The sequence below is a fragment of the Labrus mixtus genome, chromosome 2, assembly GCF_963584025.1.
Source record: "Labrus mixtus chromosome 2, fLabMix1.1, whole genome shotgun sequence".
In the NCBI taxonomy this organism is placed as follows: Eukaryota; Metazoa; Chordata; class Actinopteri; order Labriformes; family Labridae; genus Labrus; species Labrus mixtus.
Window position 1 is genome coordinate 6093926 of NC_083613.1, and position 17081 is coordinate 6111006.

The 17081-nt window shown below is 37.5% G+C and overlaps 2 protein-coding genes across 4 annotated transcripts; both read right to left on the bottom strand.

Moving 5' to 3' along the window:
- Positions 1-2398: 2398 nt before the first annotated feature.
- LOC132982290 (CD209 antigen-like protein E) lies at positions 2399-10824 on the bottom strand. Of its 3 annotated transcripts, XM_061048697.1 has the most exons (6): positions 9845-10824; positions 5889-6023; positions 5662-5781; positions 4357-4496; positions 4169-4278; positions 2399-3863 (listed from the first exon to the last, which is right to left on the bottom strand). In XM_061048697.1, the coding sequence occupies exons 1-6, from the start codon at positions 9918-9920 to the stop codon at positions 3671-3673; spliced, it is 774 nt and encodes a 257-aa protein (XP_060904680.1). In that variant the 5' UTR covers positions 9921-10824; the 3' UTR covers positions 2399-3670. The 3 variants fall into 3 exon arrangements, with proteins under 3 accessions (XP_060904680.1, XP_060904672.1, XP_060904691.1); XM_061048689.1 differs by having other exon boundaries at positions 4169-4496; XM_061048708.1 differs by lacking the exon at positions 5662-5781 and having other exon boundaries at positions 4169-4496.
- A 150-nt stretch (positions 10825-10974) lies between these two features.
- LOC132982286 (uncharacterized) lies at positions 10975-15208 on the bottom strand. The gene is made up of 4 exons (XM_061048674.1): positions 15014-15208; positions 14679-14786; positions 13239-13878; positions 10975-11564 (listed from the first exon to the last, which is right to left on the bottom strand). The coding sequence occupies exons 1-4, from the start codon at positions 15158-15160 to the stop codon at positions 11362-11364; spliced, it is 1098 nt and encodes a 365-aa protein (XP_060904657.1). The 5' UTR covers positions 15161-15208; the 3' UTR covers positions 10975-11361.
- Positions 15209-17081: the final 1873 nt, after the last annotated feature.

Here is a 17081-nt window from a genome sequence, read left to right on the forward strand (position 1 = left end):
GCGATAATTTATTATGTATAATAAATTATCGCAAATATAATGTATTTCCATGTTTGTGATTGGTCATAAGCTGTTTGAGATGTGCTCATAGAAACTCTGGGTTGTCTGATCATGTTGAAAACAAGCTTTGTGGGAACGTTTAGCGTGATCTCCTTTGTTAGGTGTTATAGTGAAGCGAGATAACCAAAACATAGCATGGCTATGTTGAACTCTCCTCAAAGTACAGGCCTCCAGACAAAACTGTGAATGATCTGCTTCATGGTGTTGAAACTAAACTTTGAGTGGACACTAGCCCCTAGAGGACTATACAGCCTGTTGAACTTTGCATGACACTGACACTCAAATTAAGTTTGCCAGTTACAGAGCCTAAAGGATTATTATGTGTGAATATTTTTGGTGGTGACTAGTTTCAGCTGAACTAACAGGTGTACATTTATCAGCTCCCGTTCTAACAACGATCTCTCAGTTTAAGAGAATCCATAAGTGCTTTGTTATCAAAACCGTGAAGCCTTATAGAGAAGAAACCAAATGACGTATTTTTGTAGGCCAACCCGGAAGTAGCATCGCCATGGGGTCTAACGAGAATTCGCCTCTGGGATTTTTGCATCGGATTTTGGATCATTGCAGAAAATAAGCTCTGTGGCAAACACACGTTTCTGAAGTGTAGGCGTTTTGTTCAGCAGGATAATCTTCACAAATGAACGCCATTTTTATGATGTTTGAAACGTTAATGCGGCTGACAGAAGTAAAAAGCTAACGTTATGCTAAAGCTAACTACACCACGGTCAGATGATTGTGACGTCACTAGCGTTATGCTTCAGACGATCTCCGATAAACGAATCCACGTAGCTTAATAAATTGTTTACTAACATAATATTTGCCTTAAACCAAACATTAAACCTACAGGAGACATCACAGACTAGTGACAGAGTTCCCGCCGTTTGGGTCCGGCGTGGTGACGTTTAATGTTCCCGACAACCACTGTAGTCACATTTAGCCACCTGTTAGCAACCGCCTTTTTAAAGACGCGTAAAAAATTCAAAATTCACAAGTGGGGGTATTACCTAATATAGTTTATGTGGTCTAACAAAACGGCAACATCTCTTCAGCTTGTGTTAACCACAGACCTTATTTCAGGCGTCTAACCACAAACACATTGGCTTTTAGACGATAGACCCCATGGCGCTCAAATGCTAACTTACGTCCGGGTTTTAGGACTCATTCCTGTGGCGCTCTATTGGTGGCAGAGTGGAGAGAGTAGCATGAAAATTGCAAGGCTATAGTGTCTGCCCTGTGTAGAGCCCAAGCACAACTATAGACTAAACAGTACCCACCTATACCCTCTTCTGCCCTCCTGAGGGACCAGCTCTAGTTTCTTGAATGGATGACGTACAGGAAAACAACGACGTTGACAAAGCACCATTTCAAGTTTCAGAGACAATGAAAGTAACAGGTAAAGGATGCAGTAGACCAACATTTCTGTGTTCTGCAAAGTAATAAGAACACTGGCTACAACGGGTGGAAACTGTAGAGCACCAAAAAGCAGAGCTGCATTTTTTTTAGAAGTAAAACACTGGCTGAACCTAAAGCAAGTGTGTGAGCATTGACTGTTTCCTCTTTGACTGTTTGGTCTTATTTAGTCACTTATTTGTATTGACTTTAGAATGTCAATATTTGTCTAGGATCACATCATTATATTTCTGTATTTGATTCTGTTTTAGCCCTAAACGCTTAGCTAGGGACAGGGTTTGCAAATTAACCACAGCTAGACACCTGTATGCATGGCAACTTTGTATTTTACATATGAAGCAGTGTTAAATAAACGAATAATGAAATAATTAGTCTCAGTGGAGTTTAGTGTGGGGTGAAGAAAACAATGGACCTAATGCTGTATCTGCTGTAAAAAAAAAATATATGCCTTCAATCAAAGGTCTGTCTCATTAAGACACAAGAATAACAATCTGAGCCTGTTTGTGACAAAAACAATCACTTTGAGTGGACGTTATTCTTGACAGGCACATTTGCCCCCCAGGATTTTGTTACAGTCATTGTCGCAGTGCCATATGCTCACCATATGTCAGTTATTTATTAATAAGGTTAGCATGACAGGTGCTGAAGATAAGGTGCTGTTAAAAAAAACGGTTCCCTTTAACAGGAAGAGGAAGAGGAAGAGAGTAGACAGGTGAAAAAAGAAGTACCATACATATATATTTCAGATATTCTATTAAAGATTCAGTACAATCAATACAATCACTTTTACTTTTGCATACAAAGCTGAGTCTCCTCTTGAATTTGACTGAAAAAAACATGATATTGCACAAAGTGTAAAGGTTCTGGATCATTACATTTTTGACTTTTGCACTCCCTGGTGGCTGAATCAGAACGAAAGCACGGTGAGGATGAGGAGGCCAAAAAAAGATTTTAATAAAACAGAACATAGAATAATAAAGAGAAAAGAATAAATGCCCTTAATCAAGTGAACTACTGTACATTATAATTATATTATTATTATAATTGATGACAATTACATCAATGTATGAGTCAGATTTTGTGTGCTTTGGAGGCTTACTGTGTTTGTTTCAAGATAGTCTGTTATGGTTTGGTAGAGAAGTGAAGTGATAAATAATTAATTTCATTAGTTTGTCAAAAGATGAGCCCTTTCACAAAGCTACTGCCTGTAGGTGCTCAAAAGCTTAATTTGGCAGTTTTCATGTTCACTGGAGTTATCAGCCCTTCATGAAGCGAAGTTTTGTTTGTCCATACTGTTGAGAGACTGTTTTAAAATATATAATGGATAAAAAGACAGCTCCCTAAAAGGGAAGCTGAGAGAGAGCTCCTCTATCTGACTGGCTGTGGTTTAGGTCATAAGCTCCGCCTCCTCCATGTTAACTGATGGAACATGGGTCAAACTTTTCAATCAAAATACACATCAAATAAATCTTTTTTAGACATGGTTTTGGCTTTACTTTATATACAGTAAATGGTAAATCTTTGGGCGGCTGTGGCTCAGTGGTAGAGTTGGTCTTCTCTTATCCAGAAGGTGTGGGGTTCAATCCAGACAGCTGTCTGTGAATGTGTATAGGTTTGACCTGAAGAAGACTAGAATAGCGCTCTCCAAGCTCAAGTCCATTTACTTTACTCCAGCATGCACATCCCCAGGTTGAAGAGTCATGTGATGTGTTTTCTGATTAGTTCTGAAACCGTTTAAACACATGTCTGGAATAAGATTTTTTAACCTTTAAAAAGTCATTTGGAAAAGAAAAAGTCAAGTATAGCTATATGCATCCAGCCTAAATGTATTTTCTATATAGACTTAATTCTGCTACATAAATGTAAGCCATTGTACATACTGTATTTTCTGTTATTATTTGTATATATTTGTTCTATACTGTTTATTTTGTCTTATTCCATTAAAGTCCCCTGACAGGACTACTGCTGTTAATGCTGTTATGCTAAATAAAAATTATTCATCTACGTTTATTATCATTTACCAATTATTTAAAGAATAAACCTGTCACCTAAAGTGTCTTTAATTCATGTTTTATATTTCACGTTTACAATGAATGGTCTTAGTTTTCATTGGGAAACGTCACTTAATCATCATCAGAAGCAGCACTCGATCAGAATTAATTTACGAGAATGAAACTTTTCTTTGTAATGTCTTGTGAGTTTACCAGGACGTTAGGGACATGTCAGCCTCCTTCTCACAAACTGACCGTAGGAATTGGTTACAGGACTCATTAGTCCATGACTTAATATTCCTCATAAACAAACCAACTGCAAAGCTGTTAAAAGCTGCACATTTCTGATTGGAAGTCACATATCTCATGTTGCTTATTCGAGGATGTCCATCTTGCCAGTACCTACAACAAAGTCATATAAATTCAAAGAGAAGGAAGAGAGAAAATGTTAGTAATTTTATCATCATGATTCAAATCATATAAGAATGTATCTGATCATATTGCTTCTTATGTATTAAATCATGGTTTACTTGTTTCTGCAATGTTTTACTTCACCAGGATAAAAACCAAGAGACAGCGCTGATATCAATAATGCTAAATATGAGTGGAGATCTTTATGTGTACACCATTGTGCATGTCTTTTATCATTTGAATATGATGGTGTGTTATGTTGACTTTTAAAGGTTTGAATCTATAGAAACACTTACGTAGTTTTAAGTGATGATCCATCAGCCCACTTCCAGCTACTATAGCTGGATGACGTACCATCCAAACCAATCCAAAACTTTGAATGAGCTCTAACCTTATTCAGAAACATCTTCAAGTGGGGAAAAAAAATAATGAACACTTCAAAAGTCCAATACAACAATACACATTTCTGGAAAGAGATCCTCACCATCTCTCGCTGGCTGTTTATGATCACCAGGTCTGCTCCGTGGTGTTGACACATCTGTTTACTGTAAGACCATGTGGTAACTGATGTTGAAAAGAGGTAACAACTGCAACTAAATCTCCTCCATCCATCAGGGCACTTACCTGAGGAAAGACACAGATCACCTTCTGAATATGTGAGGGAATGAAAACATGCAGCTGTAAATACGTTTTTTAAGAATCAGTCAATTATAAATAAAGTCAATGAATAAAGCTGTAGAAAAGCTATCTAAATTACTCTTTGTCAAGTTAATGAACCAACTGTTGACTACTTACAATACTTATTTTAAAAAAAAATTCATTGTCCAAATGCTTTAATCTAAATGCTTATTTCAACATGCTGGCAAGCTCACACTGAAGATGATAAGCGGGTCATGATGGTCATCTTTGTTCAGTACTGTTAGCATGTTAGAATGTGGTTAGAATGAGTACACATCCATGCTAGTGGCCTTGACAGGCTTATTTTAGCATTGAGCTTGTGGAAGCTTGCTAGCATGTTCACTGGGACAAGACAAATTTACAAGTGTGAAATGGTTATTTTTGTTCACTGTTTAGTCGTTAGAGCATCCAAAAATATAGCTGATTAAAGATCTAAAAGGAAAGCCGATGGGAATGCCATTCATTTGAACTATTAGAACTTTATCGTAGTCATAACCAGTGATTCGGGGAGAAATAAATAATGGCTGCACCTAATGATTATGCCATGTGAGCAGTTAATGAGTCTCTTAACCTGAGTCATAAACACATCATTTATTCAGTTATCAAAACCTCATGGTTGAGGAAATGCCATGGGATTGATTAAATCATTAGAAATCATCCTCTGTGCACCATGGAACAGTCAATCAGTGATTATGGCAATAAATATTTTACTTATTAATATGTTTCAGTCAATATGGTGGGTGGACAGACCAACCGACCTTACATACAACCCCATGCTACTACAATGAACTCAATAGGATGCACCTTTTCTGACATTAATGTTGCTGTGCTTTTCAAATACTAATAACGTACAAAATGTTTAAATTAATTCTGTGCTTTACTGAGAGGAATGGCTTTACTTGTTCTCAGTTTCATTTAAGTTTGAATTTGTGAAACATGCTAAGCTCAGCCACACCATGTAAAAATTCATGCATGGTTGAAACTTGTGAAAAAGTGAGAGATGGTGATTTGTGGTAAGTTGTAAGTTGAATTTTGTTGTTTGTTTGACGCCAAAAAAAAAAGGACCCAATAAACATTTTTCTCTGTATTTGATACACAGGTTAATCCTCACCAACAGTCAAACTGAACTTGTCTCTTTCATCAGTCAGGTTCTGGTTCTGGACCAGGAGCCGGTGATTCTCTGCTGTGTGATTGGCCAGGTCTCTGGACAGCTGATTAAAGTCTTTTTTATCTAAGTGGAGAGGAAAAAGAGCAGAACACAATGACAATCTGAATTTCTCGTCCTTCTTCTTCCTCTTTTTTCTCTCCACTTCTGCTTTTGTCTTTTGAAAAACTCACAGAGAACGCTGATTGCGATGGCCGTGGTCAGAAGGAGGAAACACAGCAGGCCCAGACAAACCGTAGACACTTTAAAAAGTGTCCAAGTTTCAGTTTGTTTTCCAGCCACAGCATCAGTTCTCACGGGCTTGGTTTCTGCAGGTGCACAGTTCACAGACATGAGTTAGGCATCTTCCTGTTCCTAGGTCTTGCATAGTAGACTCTGAGAAAAAAATTACAATTACTACTGTCATGGAATTTCAATGCTTGTGCGTAAAAGGACATCTTAATGAAAGGGTTGATCATTTCATTTTTTATTTAGTTTCAGATGTGTTTCAGGTTGGAAAAGGCAGTCACAGATGAATAAATCAATGTTTTTTTATGTGGTATAAAGTCTAAAGTGAGCTACTTAAAGTTAATGTACAAAAATAAGGACACGTTTTTCTCAATATAAGAATAGACTTTATAAAAAGATGAATAATATGACAGCTCCCCAAAAACTATAGCAAAAACATTTACAGCTATAGAGTATAGGTCATATTCACTACCTCCTCCATGTTAACAGATGTGACATGTTTCACATTATAAAATCCAATACACAAGGTTTCTGTCATATTAATTTCTTATCATGGTGATTCATTTCCTGGTGTTCAATTTCAGATAAGTTTAGTTTTAATGTGTTAATGCTATACACACCATGACACCGCACAACACCATGATTCAGATCTGTTGACAAATGAGCCCCCCTACAGCGCTGTGTGCACTTAATCCGCAGAGTAGAGGAGGAACCATTGGATGTATATTCATATGGACAATGGTCTACTTTGTTGTACAAAAGTGAAGCCAAAGTATGCTTGCAAAAATTGCTGAGAAATTGATCTGAGGATGTTTTTTGACAGGCGCACATTGGAGCTGACTTGTGGAACTGCAGAATTGATGCTAGGCTAACTGAAGCACACATTTAACTTAACCTTAAAGATCCTTCAGGTCTAAACGGTCCACAGATTCTTGTGTTAGTTTAAAGTAGACACTCACGGTTTTGGTAAATCAATTGTGTCATTGTTACATGACAACATTTATTTGGTGTTTATCTTAACTTTATAGTTTACCAAGCGGCAACCTCGTGTGTTTAAGAATGGAAACATGTGGAGGTCTGCAGTCCATCGAGGGTCCAGTTGAGGTTAGCCCAAAAAGACCTGGAAGTCCCTCACACATCCAATAGTAAGATGTCTGTTTTGACAGCAGAAATGAACATGTTTACAGCCTGGTACAGAAAACGATTTTGGTCAGAACAGTTCATGTTTTTATCAGCACACAGGATGAAGGATAAAAGTTACTCATAATAAGTGGCAGGCATGGCTGATCTGAATGACGAGCGATCAACGCTGTTTCCAATATGGTGAACACCATCAGTGGGCCTCAAAAATCTGCTTCAGAAACCAACGGGTGATGTCACTGAGACTACATCCATATACACCCTATGAGATTACAGTCTGCAGCCAGACAGCAGGGATCGGCTCTAAATATTTTGGCTTCAATCCCAGCTGTTTTGCTGTCCATCTTTATATAGTGTATGAGAGGAAAGGAGAATGGACACTTAAAGAACACTAACACAAGAGTCATTGAACTCTCTAAAATTGTGAGTGTCTGCTTCAAACTGACACAAGAATCTTTTCTGCTGTGTACAGTACCCACCTGAGAGAACTCAGTGAGTTAAACGTGTGTTTTGATTAATCCCTGCGAATGTCGGGCTAATTACATGGCTTCACAATAAAAATAAACAATTAGTCTCAGAGGCATATTCATTCATTTGAAAGGGATCGTATGACTTCCACTTAAGAAATAAACCCTCAGCCTTTGCCACAGATAATCAGTACGATTAGCTGTTATAACTCACATTCAAGCAAACATTTCCATTGAGGTGTAGGAAGACGAGCACACAGTTGTTCAAAAGGTTTAATCTGGATATGAATGATCTGGATTTGGGGTCAATTTTTTTTCAATTTCTGAGGAAATTTAGGATCCTGTTTTATGATACAAACTTCTCAAGACTACCAAATCTGGATTACCAGTGCTCTAAGGGACATCATACTCCATCATAGGTTGTCAAAAGGGGGCGAAAAAATCCAGCTGCTTTTAATTGAATACTGTTTGAAAGAACAGCTTTTTGGTGAAATTTTACAAGATATCCTCAAGGTTCATTTTTACATCTTCATATACTTTGTGACTTAGGGATTCAGCAATTCAAGAACAGACCTTTATCATATATCTTTCTAATATTTTTTTTTGTAATGATTTAAAATTTGTATTACATTTTCTTCCTGAAAATGTAATACATTTTGCTGGGATCACCTAGGATCAGTGTATTCCTGGTGGCATCTATATTTAGAGAAGCTTGCATGTTGAAAAATATGAGAAATGCACAGAACATCTTCTTAAACAAGAACAATAAAATATAAAAGCAAAATGTTGAGGGATCAGTTGTGTCAATGCGTGAGGCTACAGAAAGACTGTGGTTTACCGAAACATGATATGTCTGACCACTTCTTTTTTCACAGAAGGAACCGCAGACCTGTCCGGAAACATGTTTGGAAGGGGCCCGTTTAGAGAAATAGAAAGCTAGTGTGGCATCTCAAATCTGATGATTGTTTTCTGCCTTGATAAAATACATAATGCGGGTTATTATTTCTAAAGGAAAGTTGCAAAAATTGACATCACAAGCATGGGAATGTTCTTTTCATATTTAACTGAAAATAAGAAAATCTATTTTATTGCGGTGTTGACTATTTCCTGATGCTCAGTTTAAGAACACAAACCTTCTGTCAGTAACATTTGATTTATTGTGACCTCTTAAGGTTTACTGATGTATTATTCAACTTCTATTATAGTTCATCATTGAAGAACCAGACGTCATTATCTTTAAATATTAAATGAATGAAACTCTTAGATCTAAGCCAAGAAGTTTGAAGTAAAAACAATTTCTTGAATCATTTTATGTGCTTTCGTTGTGGCTGGCGTTTGTGACCCACCTCTCTGTTTTAGTAAAATGAGAAAGAAATGATTTAAAACCACACTGAGAGCAACCTTTTGAAAAAAAGTAAAGCAATTAACCTGACTGAATTCACTTCACTTTCATATGAGACTATAATATATTCTTCTGTGAAAGACAAGTTTGATAAAAGTCGAGGGAAACTTGGTTTCTCTGCTTCAATTTTTTTTTAAAGGTATGAATTATCAATTAATGTTGTCAAATATCTAAATGAAGTGACTGCTCGATTCACCTTTCTGTCAGGAAACTATGGAAGCCTTGAGAGGAAAGTGAGAAATGAAACCCTGGGCCCAATACTGGAGTAAATCATTTGAATTTCAACAAAGGTCAAACAGTTAAACACTTTGTCCATTAATTAATTAATTCACCAAATGTTAATAAAAAACATAAAATATTTGAGTAAAAACAACTAAACTGTTCACCTAACTAAACTGTTTTGTGTGGACTTTGGCGCCCTCTGTAGACACAGTATGTAGTATGTTATCCCATTTAGAGCAATGATTATCTATATTTGGTGATGTTTAAAGTCTGTATCTGGATCCTGTTGATCTAATCCAGATTTATTTGCACACCGAACACAAAAAAGTAAAATAGATGACCAGATCATGCATGAAAAAAATTAGTAAACAAATGTGCCTTTTATGGCTTCCGTAGCAAAGATTGTGTGCTTTAACAAAAAGTGAAGAGAAACTTTGGGCAACCTTCTGAAAGAAATTCAATCGAGTGTTTTAGCTGCATCTAAACCTGCATCATCTACTCACGTTTCCAGATTTGTTAAATATCCTTTTAGGAATGTTTATACTGTGTTGAATGACTCTAGTGTTCTTTTTATTGATTTTCTCTTTTCTTTTAATGGCTTCAAATCTTCAACCCACAAGCTCTGTAGGAGCTCGCTGAATAACATTATATTTTGATTTGACTTTCTTACCAGTTTCCTCTGGTCTGTAGCGTCTGTCTCCCTTCAGCTCCTCTATGTTGATATAAATCTGTTCTTCTGACTCCATCACAGCTGCTCCGTCACCTCTGGTGTCCTTCAGTCTATGTGACTATCTATCTGTCTTAATGTTTGCCTACCTGCAGTCATACAAATATATGGTGAGGCAAAAAGAGGGAAACACAGAGGTTTCTGTTCCTTATCTTACAATCAGAGCCTGCAAGGTTGTGAAAAAAACTGTCACACCTGGGTGTCTCTTGTTATGGTGCTGTATGAGGTTTGTGCATCCTGGGATGGGGGAGAACACATCAGCAGCTGGGACTGTGAAAGATGGTTGCCTAAAAGGAGGGAGGTGGGGGCCTAGGGTACCCCCCGCACAGCAAACCACCGAGGTGAATACACCATGGCCCGGCCCCGTTGTACCACCCCTTGGGCCCTTACTGGAGCGCTTATGTCTTTCCTGAAATGGGGACCACTTGGTCAACTTCCATTGGTGGACACTCACTCTGGAAGTGCCCAGGCTGCCCACAACTCCAACATTCCTGTCCTGACGTTGTCTCCTGCGGGTGCCGGCATTGGATAGGTGGATACCAGCAACCATGTTCTCAGATCCTCAGATAAAGTGGCAGCTACCTGCATGTCCACAGGTACTGGTTTGGCACAAATCAAATCCATTACCACCTTCTCCAAGGTGCTGGAGACGTGGGTGAAAAGACACCACCTGGTCCCAGTTTGGTGCTAAGGAGCCAACAACAGTAGACCTCAGGGGAGAAGCCAAGCTGATCTAGAGCTGCCTTTTCGATCCCAGAATCCACCACCTGGAAGACGCTTGCAGGCTAGGCAAACAGCCCAATCTGCCACCTGCACACCTCGGCCATGTACTGCAGGTCAATGCCAGAGAGAGAGGAGGTGGGCGTGCCGAAAGAGATGGCCAAACAGGTGCGACATTCATTGATGAGCCACTCCCCTGCAGTTGAGCATAAGCCAAACCCCACTACCACAGTTCCATTGGATTGCAATACGGCACCCGCCTTACACTTAATTGTTTGTTAGTTTATCACTGTTACATGTTACACTGTTACAGTCCTTTACCTTTCATTGCAATTCATCAATGTTACATCACGTATTTCATAATTATTTATTTAATTTTTAAATCTGTCAATTCAAGTCCTTCACAATAAACTTGCCATTTGTTTATGATATGATGTTCTAATCGTTAAAGAAGTTACATTTGTTCCTGTAGTACAGTCATTCTGTGCTAACATCATTATTTCATGTTCTGAAAGAAAGTGTAAGATTTGCACCCAGTAATTACAAAACATTCAGTCATATACATTCAATACAAAAAATCATTGTTTTTTCCAGTATGGAAAATAGAAAAAGTCTCATCGGAAATATGACATATTGACAGTGCACATCCAAACAGTGTGTTTCTGCACACCTAAGCATTACAAATCACATGTATTTGATTATTCATTACACAAAAGTCCAAAAGGTTGCCACTCAAAATTCTAGTACACATAATCCAATATTAAATATTCATGTCGATAACTAGGAGGTGTCAACGATATCCTGTTGTGGACGTTCACCTGAGAGCAGCTCCTCAGCCAGCTGACACATCTGACGGCCAGCAGGAGCGCTCCAGCACCCAGGAGGATCTTAACCAGGCTGATGCCACCACCTCTGCTCTTTTTCTCATCTTCTTCATCAAAACCTCGAGAGAAATTCACAAAGCATGAAGCAGCATTACCATCTGACCATTCATTACTTCTTGAATTAAACAAGCTGGACTCTTTGGGGTCTGTTGTATAATATATAAACACATTTGTGGTTTTAATGTGACAGACTTTCAGCATTGAAAACTTGAGCACCAACCTCCCTTAATAAAAACAATAACTATTACTGAACAGACTTTACTGTATTATTAGGGCCCAGAACCCGCCAATGACAATCGTAAGACTGATACATGAACGTTTTTTCTGAACTTGCTCATGATGAACAACATTTTTTTCCCCCTTAAATGAAACATAACTTCTTCTTTTTGCATTTTTGCAAAAATATTTCTTTGCAAAGATACTTAAACAGTGCTCTCTCTTAGGTCATTTAGGACAATTCATTCGGGGCATTTTAAAGGTATTCACAGATCCAAGGTGATAGAACGGAGCAACATTGAGCAAGCAACGTGCTCTTGGATCAGAATGTAGCAGATGATTCAAAAATATATACTGATATTTTGGGTGGCGATATTGTATCGTCTCATGGCCTCAAAGTATTGATATTTTTATTATATTAATAGCAAATATTCTTTTTAAATTTGTAACTGCTGAAGGGGCTCCCCGATTCCATTTGAACAAGTTGCATTGTTGAAAATTAGATTAGACTGAAATACTGACAGTTCAGATTGTGAGCTGCATGCAGCCTTTTACAGGGTTTTACTTTTATCACAGTGTCGGTCAATCTGGGGGCTTGACTCACATTGTGTAGAAATAAAAAGACTGAAGTCAGATAAATAGACTGAGAATGTTTTCTTATTTGACAAACGGTACTTTATTAGATTTAATTTTGTGGAGATAAAACGCGGTTCAAAAAGTGAATCACAATGCTCAGCATATCACAAAATGTTTAAAATCGCAATAATATCGTATCATGGGGCCTCTGGTGATTCCCACCCCTTCTGTATACTCCTCCTGACCTGTGTTTGCCCTAGATCTTACAGACCTGACCCTGTGCATACCTGAAAACAGTATTACCATATTAGAACTGACCTATCTCCGATCTTTTTTATGCACCCGACAATCTTGGTTAATAAAATCTGCAACTAAAAATGCACTCCCAATCAGCAGGCTGGATACAAAATGTCTCATCTCATCTCTGTCAAACATTTGTATGAAGGAGACCCGGAAAGAAGAGAGGCTGCTCGGTTCTACAAGTTTTTATCCATATAAGCACGGATGAGCAAACATTATCGCTTAATGTGTTTGGTGAGGGCAATCAGCTTGCTTTATTTTTTATTAATTTCATTTAGCACTGTTTAATCTTTTGATCCTGTACCTTGAAGCGTTACTGACACATTCATATTTTATCAAAATATTACCAATTTAAAAATCGCAACAATATCAAACTACCTATACAGCTTTCAGCTGCTTTGAACTATTGTAGTGGCAGGTTCAATTGGTTCCAAAGATATTTCTACTGGGGCAAAAAGTATTTATTTGTCATTTAACTTTGATTTGATGCCAAATATATGAAAAACTAGGCAAACAAGACAAAAACCAGCTCGGAGCCAAAATGAAACAAAGTAATTTGGGTGTAATGATTCTTTGAACATTATCTTTAACCAGTCTTTAAATTGCCAAGAACATAGAGACATAAACAAATGCTGACTTACCTTTATAACACTTCTCCAAACCAGACAGGACATTACTTTGCCACGCAGCTCTTGGTCTCTTGCTTGCTTTAAGTGTCCTGCCGTCATGTTGCACATCACTGTAACTAAAAGGTCTGTTGTTGTGTGATGACACATTGACATTGTGGTGCACCCTTTGTTCATGGCTGAATGTCTTCACATTGTTAAACAGTTTCTGGTTGAAGGTTTCTGAGAAGAACCCAAAAGCATCACTTTGCTGTGTTGTTTCTTTAAAGCCAGCGAAGGTGTCGAAAATGTCAAACAATTGCTCGGTTTGTTCATGTATCACATCTGCATCACAATACTTCACCACCGGAATATCTTGATAGAAGCCCATCTGGGTGAGAAAAGAGGGGAGATCCATGTGCGGGCTCTGCAGGGCTCGGATGAGTTCGGAGCTGATTTCATAGGTGTCATCAGGACTGAAGCTCCCGGAGAAAGCTCTGTTGTGTTTGGTGATGTAGATCGTCTCCACCACCCTGCTCCTCACCTGGTAACCGATGATGATGCGGTCTGTGTTGTAATCGCCATTGATCCCATAATTTTCCGTCACATATGCTGGGAGGTCTTCAGATGCTGGGTAGGTTTCTGTGTTCAGGTTGCCAACTTCATAGTATGCAACCTAAGAGAGAGAGAGAGATAAAATAGCATTTAAGATAAAGAGGGAAAATCTTTCTTACAAAAATCTAGTAAAAAAAAAAAAACTTTAGAATCAACTCCCCTCTCTTCTGGAGACAGGAACCGTATTGTCTTTTTCCAACAATGAGTTTGCATGAAAGAATAATTGAAAGTGTGATCAGTGAGGTTGCAAACTGAGAGGGTTCACCCAAGAAAAAACTTCCTCACAAGCCTCTTTGCTGACATTGTGTTCACAAAAATCTTTACATTTCACTCTGACGTCTGTAAAATACTCATTACGGCAATAGTTCCTGTAAATATAACATACAAACCTTTCAGATTATGTAAACAGTGCTCTGGTGGACTTTGTTAGACCACCAGAGCACATGTTTTCTCATTTTTGAAGGGATGGAACACCACTTAATTTAACCTCGTTCTCAGTCTTGTTGTCTGGGGAGGTAAATGGTTGTATTTTGGTTTCATTGATTTTGTAGGTCAGGTCTACTACCTCTTTGGTAGATTTTTTTTTTGTTTTTCTAGTTGGCCATGATTCAGTGAAGTGTATTCAGTGTACTTCCTGTGTTTCTGGTAAAGAATATAACTTGTTTCAATAAATCACGTCCTTTCCCAAGCTGTGGAATAGAAGTCTCTGTGGCTCCTTTGGGTCTTTTTCATGTTGTGTCTTCTTGACTAACCCTAGATGGAGCATTACACGACCAAACATATCTTCATGTCTAAAAGTGTTGCAGTGCTTCATAATAAAAGAGAGGAAAAAGTAACAAATGCTCACAACATGTAACAAACCTGTTTCTTGTGCTTTCGGCGTCTGTCCAGAACAGGAAGAAGTTCCTCAACATTACCAAACAGGTGAAAGCCGAAGCAACCTTTTTCTGGATGACAATCAGACACCAGCTGTGGAAACATACTCTTATCACTCCACATATAAGTGCTGTTTACTTATTTCTTATAAATATGTATTTCAAACTGCAGCAACAGTATCCTTTTTTGAAGGAAATGTGTATTTAAGCACTGCTATGACCTTGAATGTTGCACAGCTGCACATTGGCTACATATGTCCAATAGCCTAGTTATTAATACAGAAAGTACATCAGGAGAACTATAATGATAAACAATATTACCTTCATTATTACAACACATTGGACAAGCTCACAGATCACACAATCTTTGGCAAACCAAAACAGCAGCTGAAGGCCGTGGCGAGGAAAAGGACGACCAAACTGTGAATTCATCAGATGGTCAGTAGAGAAGAGCTGCCTCTGAACCATGGTGGAACTAAAGCTCACATACACACACACCTGTATACAAACAGACACAACAGCAAAGATAATTATTCTAACTCAACATTAAACATAAATGAAAAAGACTGAAAGAAAAAATGCATTTAGTATCACTAGAACAAACAGCAAACATACTAAATTAGATTAGAAATGGTATTCTAAGGTAAAGCATTAAAAAAAAGTGCAATTTTGAGACAGGCTTCCAGAATATGGCATTGTCTTAACAACACTAACTAACTAACTGTGACATAGTTAGAATTACATTTTAATGAATAAATGCATTCAAAAGCATAACAACAACCGACTTTCAGTGATTGATTAATAAAGAATAATGTATCACATTTTGTTTACCGTTCCTCCAGCTGTAATATTTACAGTCTATGGTGTCACCGCCGGTTGTTTACCTTTCTTATTTTCAATATGCTATAGGTTTGGACAATTTTAAACAAAGGTTTAAACCGTGTAAAGGTCGATGCATTTAATCAGAATGACAGCCCTACCGTCAGATTTAGGGGTAAAGGGTACAGTCAAGCGGCAGGCATAAGACTGTAAATAGACGAACCCATCTTGAAAAATGAAGCCAATGCGGAAGTGGAAAGTCCGATTTTTTTTTTTTTATTGAACAAATCGCATTCAACATTTGCATACGTAAAAAGTAGCCTACACATAGAAAAAAATATAGATTAATAAAAAAAATCTCATATAGAAAAAGACATTTATACGACGGAGGATTAGGGTCACGTTAAAAATACATTTTTTTTTTTAATTTCGAGATTAAAGTCGTAAATTAACGAATTCGAGACCAGCCTGCGCGAAAATGATGAAAGTAGAACTCTTAAAGTCTTTAAAGAATAAAAGAATAAAGTCGTTATTTTAGTCTATATCAGAAGAGCAGACACTTTAACAAGGCAGACCGATGACAGACACAAATAGTTGTGTTGGGGCTTTACTAATGCAGATATGAAACTACACCTATGAACTACACATGCTTTTGGCACATCATCATCTTCACATTGTCATAAAATATCAGCAACCTGAAAATATACTGCAAGAAACTGAAGAAAGAACCACACTGACTTGGAGGAAGTTGTCTGCAGAGGAAAATACTTAAAGAGTTCTACTTTCATCATTTTGCGCAGGCTGGTCTCGAACTCGTTAATTTACGAGATTATTCTCGTGACTTTATTCTCGTAAATTTACGACTTTAATCTCGAAATAAAAAATAAAAAATGAACATGGCCCTAATCCACATTTAACACCGGGGGATTGGAAAAAAAAAACGTTATTACTCACGTTACAAGGGAATACACTTAGGCTACTAGCCTACAAAACTAAAAAATGTAGGAACAAAGACATGACTTCATATAGTAGTTCGTTAGGAACACATAATTTTCATCACTTTTATAGAAGATAAGTATTGTTTACATTCATTTTTTAAATAGGTAATGGATGGTTTGCTGTTATTCCATTTGCATTTGTATGTAGCCTATGATATTCACCCAGTAAAAGGATTATGTTGACCATGTTGGACACTTTTTTTGGAAGATCAACCTTATAGCCTATCACAGTTCAAAGGATGGGTTCTCAGTTCCAATGTACCAGTTGTAAAGATCCTGCCAAAATTGGAATGTGATTGAACAAGACAAGAAAATGTGCTCAATAATTTCAGGTAGGCCCTACTTCTAAGCAAAATCCACATTGATCTATAGGCCTACTTAAAAATTAAACCTTTTAGATTTCAGCAGCTGGGTAAACATTGCTCAATATCTTAAACTGCATTTATTTTATTTCAGGAACTACTGGCCATTTAGGATACTTACAATATGTATTAATTATCAATGTTTCATTTCCTAATCTTATTTTAGCAGGCGAGTTGAAATAAAAAAATATGCATTTCAAAGTATACTTT